Here is a 10,668-nt window from a genome sequence, read left to right on the forward strand (position 1 = left end):
ACTTCTAGCTTGTAGTTCTAGCTTCAATTTCTAGCTATAGCTTTTAGCTTCTAGCTCCTAGTTCCTAGCTTCAACCTTCTTACTTGTAGCTTCAAACTTCTATCTTCAAACTACTAGCTTGTAGCTGTTAACTAGTGCCTGTAACTTTTAGCTTCTAGCTTGTAGCTCATAGCTTGTGGGTTGGAACATGTAGCTTGTTGCTTGAAGCTTGTAGCTTGTAGCTTGTAGCTTGTAGCTTGTAGCTTGTAGCTTGTAGCTTGTAGCTTCCCAAGTAACCAAAAGTTCCATAAAACAGGCTCTTAAAAGCTTACTCAGCTTTGTTTAACGAATGAGTAGCATTCTACTCAGCCTCAAATTTAAGTTCTTATCGATACTTCTAAAGTCCATAATAGAAGCTGAATAGAAGGCTATTCAGCCTCAACATGAGACCTCGAAAAAAAAAGAAAAAAGAAAAATTCGTTTCTTGCTATGGTTTTTTATACCTTTTTATTATTAATCTGATGTTGCTTTTACTGTGATTGGGTTTCATACTTACTTTAAAAATTTGTATGCTTGGAGATTTGAACCTGAACCAGCGAGGTGAAAACTGAACACGCTACCTCTGTACCATGGCCAATGCTTAGATTGCTGTTATTTTAAACATCAATATGAAATAAACTTGGAATTATCGACTTTTCAAAGCAGGCGATAATAAAAAATGTAAACATTCGTACCAAAGGATGTTTCAACTTTTTCCAAAACAAACTAGGAGGAATTGAAATTAAACGTGAGTATTTTTATGTTTTGAGTTGTTTTTTGTGATTAATTTTCTTTCTATCTGTTTTCTGTTTTAGTTTCAAAAATGGAGAGCGCTAAATTCCTCATCAAGAGTTCTCCCAACCACGATAATGAAAATTTGCGAACCTCGTTCAACTATCAAAAAGGCATACAGAAATTTCGGACCCTGCTTATCATATTAAAGAATAAATTGCCGCTAGTTGCAAGAGGCTACCGTCGATACAAGCCAGTTTTTACGTTGCTCCAGGTGCAAGAAGAAAAATCGAATTGTTAACGAAAAGGTGTGTTTTTTCGGTTAGTTAAATATGAATATTCTTTAAAATGCAAAACAATGTGAAAAATATATAAGATTTATGTAATTTTTCCATTTTGATTAAAACAGTTGATTTATTTGTGGGTTTAATTCGTTGTTCTTGCGCTGTTCTTCGTTGAACCAACTAAAGGCTGAAAGTCTCTCTAATAAAGACAAAAATAATCGTTGCTCGTACATTCGAAGTTCTGATATTCTGTTTTTCACTCTTGTGAAAAATCTTAACGCTAACGTTTGTATTGAAGTTCTATAGAAGTTCCTCATGGAACCAAAAAGTTCGTAACAAGCTCTGTTTGGAACCAAAAAGTTCGTAAGAAGTTCTGCATTGAACCAACAAATTCGTAAGAAGTTCGTAACGAAGCACGATAAGCCTAATTGAATTCTGGATTTTTTAAGGTACTTGGAACGCACAACAATGTTCTATGCTACTTGTTTAGACTTTTTAAGTTCGGTCAGAAGTCCAAATCAAGCACCTATTTTCATTTATCTTGAGTACCTTTTACTCAGCCAAATGTGAACTTCTAATGCACAGGATTAAGTATCTATGTGACTTTTGGTTACTTGGGTTGTAGCTTGTAGCTTGTAGCTTGTAGCTTGTAGTTTGTAGCTTGTAGCTCGTAGCTTGTAGCTTGTAGTTTGTAGCTTGTAGCTTGTAGTTTATAGGTAGTAGCTTGCAGCTTGTAGACACTATTTTGTAGCATCTAGCTTCTAGCTTGTAGCTTCAAGCTTCAAGATTCAAACTTTGAGCTATAGCTTCAGTGTTCTTGCTTGTAGCTTCTAGCTTCAATATCTAGCTGCTTGCTTCTAGCCTCACTCTTCTAAATTTTAACCTTTAGCTTCTTGTTAAAAGTATATACCTTTAACTTTCTGAATTATACCTTTCTATTTCAGGTTTAACTAACCAAAGTAACATTCATACCTTGCGCTTCGCCCGGCACTATCAAGAGCATCATCAGAGGGCGTCCCTCTCGACGACGACGACACACAAACCTGGAAATATGTGGCCAGAAGTTGTGTATGCTGCAGACGATGCTTAAACGTTACCTACCGGGCGGTGGTCGTTCCGGTGTGCCGGAAATAGTGGAGTGTGTAAGCAAGCAACAGCCATCAGCATCAAACCGACAAAGATGAACAAAACTAGAAGAAGTGCACTTCGGTGAGTATTGAAATGGCAGCCCAGCCTCATCTTCCCAGGGTCCTGTTAACGAGCTACACACATCCAGCACCAGGCAAGGGAGTCATTAGTTTACGTTGGAAGGGGGAGATCGGTGGGAGTTGGGCAGGATGAAGCGAGGGGTTCAGGTGGTGTCATCATGAAGGAGACTGGAGAAGACAAGACTCTCTGTATATGCAAAGGCATTTGTCATTGGCTTCTTTTTGCCGGCCAGGAAGGAGATTGTCTTAATGAATGCTACCCTCGGGAAGCAGAAATAACCCAGGAATGTTGTTGGATCAGAGAAGGTTTTTTCCTTCTTTCCATCTGGTATCAGGACTGTTAGTGTTTTTAGCTTTTATGGACAAGGCTTTCGAGATTTGAAGGATGGTTTGCGTAATTTTTAGCCTACTATCATCAACACAACATGGGCCTCAAGCTGGGCTTTATTATTAAGCTAAAATGCTGAATAAAGGTTGATGATAACGGTAAGGAAGAACGATTTCAGGACGCTTTCAAAACGGAAGAATGACCAGATAATAAGATGACGCTTATTTGAAAAAAATATTACGACTCAGGTTATGTATAATAATTTCCAAGAATATTGTGAAAACGACCAATTTTGACAAAATTTTTCATCAGTTTTCAATGAAAAAAACATCACAGATTTTGGGGAATGGGGAAGAGTTATATATATTTTTTTTACTTAAACAGATTTTTTTTTTCACGAAAACCTTTTCTGAACGCAATAAAAGTGCACGTAGTAAAACGAATATCCGTATGAATATTAGGTCGAATATTCTGTCGAAGTTTTAAGAAAAAAAAACTAAAGCGATTATTTAAATTTCCTTCTATTTCTTCCACCTTATGCCCCTCATGTGTTTAAGCCGGTTATTTTCAAACAGATGTGCAAACACTATGCCATGAACTGAGTTGATCTTCATAGATTTAGGTATTAAATATTTGTTAAAAAAAAACGATTATCCTTAGACCTTTAGCATATTCATAGTACTTTGAAACATATAAAATAGGCTATTCCACTCTCTTTAATCGTAAGAGGTACGTAGTGAGAGGGCCTGAAAAATAGTTTTGGATATAACTGGCAAATGGATGGATTTTTTCAACCTTCTCCATTCGAAATGCATAGAGCTTCGCCAATCACAAGCCGGAGAAATGTTTACTATTGTATTGTCGTGATTTATCCGTCATGTGAGTAGTGAGGTTCCGTCAATTGAGTACGCAGCCGTGATGTTGAGGAAAAATAGCTAATCCAGTCGAGCGTGACGGGCGAATTCTCCCAACTCTTCCTTTTGTAGGAATCAAAAAAAATATTTTTTCAAATGCATTCATATAACTTTATTAATGATCTCCAAAGATTTCAACTGATAAAAAATGACAAAAAAAACTCCGATTGAAATAGAATCGCGATGAGCCGATTGACAACTTAGGGACATTCTCCAGCATGGGCCACAGCGACTGCTCCGAATGGTGAAGCCGAGCAGTATCGGACGCAATCGTTGGAGTAGGTAAGTCCATCAGAGCCACAAATCGGAGTGTAATCGTAGGGACAGGCCGGGCAGTTGTACTCGCCGGTAGGAATAGTCTCAACAGGAGCCCCAATGCATTCTCCCGAATAGGCCACAGCTACCGATCCGAAGGGTGAAGCCGAACAGAACCGGACACAATCGTTAGCGTAGGTGACACCGTCTGAACCGCAGATCGGAGTATAGTCGTACGGGCACGCTGGACAGCTCCACTCGCCAGTTGCAGAGGGACGAGTGCGCCTAGCCATTGCCAATCCCGAGATCGTGCACAGCACTGCGGTCAACAGAATGAAGGACTTCATTTTTGAAGAAGATGGTTGTAGGTATCTCAAACTGTGGATGCTGACACTTGGATACTGATGCTGAGTTGATACCAAAAGCAAGCTTTAATACCATTTTCGTTGGTCAGTTAGCCGTCTGGTGGCCGTTGAACGATGTTTATCTCAAGATATGATGTGCAAATTTTGTTCCGTAAATGTTTATTGTTTTAAACGTATTTCGTCTGATTGGACTCAAAACTGTGTGTCAGCATTGTCGTAAAATATTTGGAGGTCGGAAAAAGGTTAACATTTGAAGATGGTAAGATGAGGTTGTGTTTTGAAAATAAACTTCGGTACTTTGTATGTTTTCGTGATTGTCTTGATATTCCTTACGGTTTTTTAACAAGAGGTTCGATGTTAAATGATAATGATTCTATTTATTCTTGTTTCTTATTCAAATAGTCTAACTTTGTTGAAGTTGCATTCAAAATGTAAGTAAACAAACTTCGTTCCTGGTAATGACATTTTGAAGACAATTGCTCCCTTAAACAACGTCAAAATTCGTAAAAGAAACTTATTAAAGGATTTGACATGTCACTATTGCTCGGCGACTAGGCTTAGTGACCTTAAGTAACTTTTGAAAAGCTGTGCCGCTTTTTTGGACGACACCTCACCACAGTAGCCTCAACTCTTTCGGTCAAATATTTGAGCCTGGTGGTAATCTGCTGAAAGAACAAGAAAAAAAACTTTTCCCCAAGAAAGCAACTACAACCCCGAGAAAGGTTTCCTGAGAGACAAAACTTTGCGAAAGTAATTTTTAACACTGCCCCGAGAAAAGGGAACCCAAATAGCCGGTGTAGTTCGTTGTTGTAACAAAGGACTGCGCTAATGAATAAAAGTTGGATAATCAAATTAAACGAATGAGTCTTCTCTGTTGAAGGTTCCAGCCAGCCAGTCAGCCACTCATTCTCTGGGCCGGATGTCTCAGGAGACCCCCTCCGGGGCCAGGGACAAAAATCGTCAAAAGTGTCATCGTGGTCGTTCTTGGTAGGTTTTTCGACGTCTTTCTCGTTTGGGAATGACGATTTTTGTCGCAACCCGTAAAACTTTTGCACAAGCCCCTTTTTCTTCCCAGATACTTAGATATGGAGATGGACCGATGATGCTGCTTGCTGATGGTTAGTTGGTTGGGTAATATAATTTAGCCACCAGCCACCAGCTGCCAGAAGCAGATCGGCTCGGGTCTTTTCCTTTTGCCGCCTATCATGCCATGTTCAGCTCACCCATCATCGGCGAACGGAGAAAAGTCCAAGAACAGTACTTGTCTATTAGCGAGATTACAAATCTAATTTGGTGGCCCTGGCAGGACGGAGGACGTGAGCTGGAAGCTAAATAGCAGAGCCAATTGAGACGACGAAGGACGGCAAAGTTTGATGAATAAATTATCGCTCATTTTATTGACGCGGACTTTGCGTAGGAGCACAATATTATTTTTTTGACAAAACTTAACTACCTTCTTAGCAAAAATCTATCTCATGGATCTCATGTAGCCTTATTCCAAGAAGGGATTCGATATACGCCTGCAAATTCTTGAAAAATCTCCGTGTAATCCATTCGAGAGTTTCAAATGAAGCAAATCATATCGAATCCCATGTTATTAGGAATTGAGATAGGTTGTCTACACGCTGTATGTCTTCGGAACTGCTTTAAAACTATTGTTCAACAGTTGAACACTATCTGAGAATGAGATGGGAGTCCCGGTTTTATTTTATAGTCCCTGAAGTCCATCTGAAAAAAAAAAAAAAAAAAAATATTCGCTTGTGTGTCTCAAGACTTTACTCATAGACGAATACCCTCTTGTCACCGTGACCTCTCCATTAGAATCTCAAGATTCATATCCAGATCGTTAACCTTACTACTTGGTTGAGTAAGACTCTTGGTTTGAAGGCCTAACATGCCAATAAGGTGTCTTAGTAAGCATGAAAAGGACTACCCTAAAATATCCACAGCGCTTGAACAGCCAGGGTATTCGGTCAACAGCGGAATTTGGCACCAAGCGCTGCTAGCAGCAATAAGCTTACCGAAGGCTTCCAAAAAGCACTTATGACGATAGAAGGGAAACTGAACTGTGTACAGGTCAAAGCCCTCAATTGAATGCATCCTAACTTGGATTCGAGAGCCCAGACCCATCACTACGTCGAAGTCTAAGTCTAAGAAGGCTAAGTAGGAATAACTTGAACTTCCATGAATCCGTAAGGTAGGCCTGAACTGAACAATCTACAGGCACGAGTGTAGATTGCTGTGAACGGAATAACGATCTTCCATCATACACTGGCCTTTCTCGAGCTTGCTGCGATCAGCCAAAAAATATAATATCCCTGCCATAAAGGCGATTTTAGCCCTATTAACCCTTTCCGTCATCTGACTGGCATTGACCTCGTACAACATCAAGTCTAAAGGCACGAAAAAAAAAGACCGAGAGTCTTTATAAGGCCGAAGGTCTATGTACGGCCGAGGATCTTTTTAACGTTGAAGGCCTTTGTGAGGCCGAGAGTCGTAAGGTAGTAAATCCAAGGTCGTAAAGCCGAGGGTCGTTATGAGGCCGAGGGTCGTTGTGAGGCTGAGGGTCGTTGTGAGGCCGAGGGTCGTTGTGAGGCTGAGGGTCGTTGTAAGGCCGAAGGGTTTTTATATGCCGATGGTCTTTGTATGGCCAAGGCTCTTTGTAAGGCCGAGGGTTTTTTAATGCTGAAAGTCTTTTTAACGCCAAGGTTCTTTTTAAGGCCGAGGGTTTTGCAAAGCCGAGGGTTTTTGCAAAGCCGAGGGTTTTGCAAATCCAAAGGTCTTTTCAAAGCCGAGAGTCTTTGTAAGGCCGAAGGTCTTTGTAAGGCCGAAGGTCTTTGTAAGGCCGAAGGTCTTTGTAAGGCCGAAGGTCTTTGTAAGGCCGAGAGTTGTAAGATCGAGAGCTGTAAAACCGAGAGTTGTAAGGCCAAGGGTCTTTGTAAGGCAGAAGGTGTTTGTATGGCTGAAGGTCTTTGTGAGGCTGAAGGTCGTAAGATCGAGAGTTGAAAGACCGAGAGTTGTAAGGCCAAGGGTCTTTGTAAGGCAGATGGTGTTTGTAAGACTGGAGGTCTTTGTGAGGCTGAAGTTCTTAAGGCCGTGGGTCCTAAGGCTGAGGATGTTTGTAAGGCCGAGGTTCTTTGTAAGGCCGAGAGTCTGCAAGCAGAGGTGTGTAAACTAGCTTCGGAAAAAATCATTCGGCTGATTTCTTCCGAGTTTAACTTGTTGTGTGCAGATTGATTTTATCTTCGTTCCAATCATTACGTGATTGCACACAAAACGAAGAGTACAGTTCTGCATTGATGTTTTCCATGCCTCGCAGGAATAAAATCACACCAACAAAACAACAGAACGAAGCTTACCGTACACGAATGCACACGAGCGATCGTTGCCCAACGGGCCGAGTTAACATTCCTCGCACCCTTCTCTCGCTCGTTTTCCGTTCCCTTGTATCTATCACTTTTAGCCACGCCCCCATGCGTTGTCCGATTGATGTGTTCGGCTGCCGATCGAAAACGATTTGAATTTTGAATTCGCAGAACTGTACGTTCGCTTCGCTGATGTTTCCCCCGATTGCTGTTCACTCCTGCCAAGTTTACCCGAAGCTTACTTCCTGATGCTTTCCGAGTTGAACTATCGATAGCATCATTGCAGTTTGAGTTTAACGGAATAAAATCTTTCTGCAAAGAAGGGCAAAGTGCGAGTATGTAGACTCGCGATTTTAACATCTCTGTCTGCAAGGCCAAGGGTCTTTGCAAAGCCGAGGGTCTTTGCATAGCCGAGGGTCTTTGCAAAGCCGAGGGTCTTTGCAAAGCCGAGGGTCTTTGCAAAGCCGAGGGTCTTTGCAAAGCCGAGGGTCTTTGCAAAGCCGAGGGTCTTTGCAAAGCCGAGGGTCTATGCAAAGCCGAGGGTCTTTTTAACGCCGAGGGTCTTTATAAGGCAGATAGTCTTTTATAACGCCGAGGGTCTCTATGCGAGAGTCTGCAAAGCCGAGGGTCTTGCAAAGCAGAGGGTCTTGCAAAGCCGAGGGTCTTGCAAAGCCGAGGGTCTTGCAAAGCCGAGGGTCTTGCAAAGCTGAGGGTCTCGCAAAGCCAAGGGTCTTGCAAAGCCTTCTTTGTAAGGGCCGAGAGTCTTTGTATCTTTGTATGGCCGAGGGTCTTTGTAAAGCCGAGGGTCTATGTAAGGCCGAGGGTCTTTTTAACGCTGAGAGTCTTTGTGAGGCTGAGGGTCGTAAGACCGTAAGGTTGAGGGTCGAAAGGCCGAGTCTCGTAAGGCCGAGGTTCGTAAGGCCGAGGCTCGTAAGGCTGAGGGTCATAAAGCCGAGGGTCGTAAGACTGAGGGTCGTAAGGCCGAGGGTCAAAAGGCCTAGGATATGTGTAAAGCCGAGGGTCTTTGTAAGGCCGAGGGACTTTGTAAGGCCGAGGGTCTTTGTAAGGCTAAAGGTCTTTGTAAGGCCAAGGGTCGTTGTAAGGCCAAGGGTCTTTGTAAGACCGAGGCTAGTTGTAAGGCCAAAGGTCGTTGTGAGGCCGAAGGTCTGTGTATGGCTGAGGTCTTTGTAAAGTCAAAAGTCTTTGTAAGGCTGCGAGTCTTTGTAATGTAAAGAGTCTTTTTTAAGCCCGAAGGTCTTTGTAAGGCTGAGGGTCCTTGTAAGGCTGAGGGTCTTTGTAAGGCCGAGGATTATTGTATGGTGGAGAGTCTCTGTAAGGCTCAGCGTCTTTGTGAGGCCGAGGGTCTTGTATGGCCGAGGTAAGGCTGAAGCTTGTAAGGTCAAGAGTTGTAAGGCCGAGGGTCGTAAGGACGAGGGTCGTAAGGACGAGGGTCGTAAGGACGAGGGTCGTAAGGACGAGGGTCGTAAGGGCGAGGGTCGTAAGGGCGAGGGTCGTAAGGTCAAGAGTCGTAAGGGCGAGGGTCATAAGGGCGAGGGTCGTAAGGCCGAGGGTCGTAAGGCCGAGGGTCGTAAGGCCGAGGGTCGTAAGGCCGAGGGTCGTAAGGCCGAGGGTCGTAAGGCCGAGGGTCGTAAGGCCGAGGGTCGTAAGGCCGAGGGTCGTAAGGCCGAGGGTCGTAAGGCCGAGGGTCGTAAGGCCGAGGGTCGTAAGGCCGAGGGTCGTAAGGCCGAGGGTCGTAAGGCCGAGGGTCGTAAGGCCGAGGGTCGTAAGGCCGAGGGTCGTAAGGCCGAGGGTCGTAAGGCCGAGGGTCGTAAGGCCGAGGGTCGTAAGGCCAAGGGTCGTAAGGCCGAGGGTCGTAAGGCCGAGGGTCGTAAGGCCGAGGGTCGTAAGGCCGAGGGTCGTAAGGCCGAGGGTCGTAAGGCCGAGGGTCGTAAGGCCGAGGGTCGTAAGGCCGAGGGTCGTAAGGCCGAGGGTCGTAAGGCCGAGGGTCGTAAGGCCGAGGGTCGTAAGGCCGAGGGTCGTAAGGCCGAGGGTCGTAAGGCCGAGGGTCGTAAGGCCGAGGGTCGTAAGGCCGAGGGTCGTAAGGCCGAGGGTCGTAAGGCCGAGGGTCGTAAGGCCGAGGGTCGTAAGGCCGAGGGTCGTAAGGCCGAGGGTCGTAAGGCCGAGGGTCGTAAGGCCGAGGGTCGTAAGGCCGAGGGTCGTAAGGCCGAGGGTCATGATTCATAATCAGTTCAACAATGGTAGGCTTTGAGATCTTTAAAAAACATAATCAAAATAAATAGTAAATAGTGTTACAACCTTCAGAAAAAAAAAATGATAATGATATTGGATCCAAAACAAGTCTCATTTTTTTTTTGTTTTTCTTATCCTTGATTTATAATTATAGATATTTCTTATTGTTCCAGATAGATTTCAATTATTTTCAAAGGATATTTTCTTAAATTTATTCTTCAAACTTTCTCCACACAGTTATTTAATAAATTTGCAACTTGAAGCTGTATTCAAAACTGTAAAAAAGTTCCATTATCGCCAAATTCACAGAGTAATAGTTCCTGAGGACAATTTTTTACGACAATCCAACACGCTCTCTCTCGCTCTTCCACTTGCCTCGAAGAAATTTCTAGATAGGAAGCGACAAAAAATATGCTCCCATTTCGATAAAGCTACACTTTTATTATAAAAATAAACTTTCTTTTGTGCTGCGAAGCAGCTGAACTAACTCCATAAAATGGCTCCCAACCCGAACATAAATTTATCTATGCCGGATTGGCCGAAAACGTGGACGACCGTGTAACATCCGAGGACACTTGCAGCCAGCAACTACAGGGTACATATAGATTGTGGCCTTTGACTGCGCTGCCAACCGGAGACTAAAAGCAATGGCAGAGAGTTAGCAGCAGCAGCAAAAAATGGAATCAAATTTGCATAAAATCATACCCACTCATCCGATTTTTTCCAATTGCAAAGCTTGGTCAAGCAAAAGAACTTGGCCGAAAAAAAATGTAGACCCGTCTGTGACCAGGCTAGGGCTAAGAATAGAGAGGGTCAAACGGACTCATTGAGCCGGAAATCTGGTGCAAATCAAAATGGTTCTCGTTTTTTTTTATGAGTTCAACCGCCGGTGCCGATTCTTAGGGCACACGTTTTACGGGATTCCAATGAAGATTCCAAAAAAAGTGAA

At 43.4% G+C, this 10,668-nt stretch overlaps 1 protein-coding gene across 1 annotated transcript; it reads right to left on the reverse strand.

The window, feature by feature from the left end:
• Window positions 1-3,571: 3,571 nt before the first annotated feature.
• LOC129748823 (ovomucoid-like) lies at window positions 3,572-4,131 on the reverse strand. Its single transcript, XM_055743578.1, has one exon. It carries the CDS (start codon window positions 4,084-4,086, stop codon window positions 3,685-3,687), a length of 402 nt encoding a protein of 133 aa, XP_055599553.1. The 5' UTR covers window positions 4,087-4,131; the 3' UTR covers window positions 3,572-3,684.
• Window positions 4,132-10,668: the final 6,537 nt, after the last annotated feature.

This window comes from Uranotaenia lowii, chromosome 2, assembly GCF_029784155.1.
Source record: "Uranotaenia lowii strain MFRU-FL chromosome 2, ASM2978415v1, whole genome shotgun sequence".
In the NCBI taxonomy this organism is placed as follows: Eukaryota; Metazoa; Arthropoda; class Insecta; order Diptera; family Culicidae; genus Uranotaenia; species Uranotaenia lowii.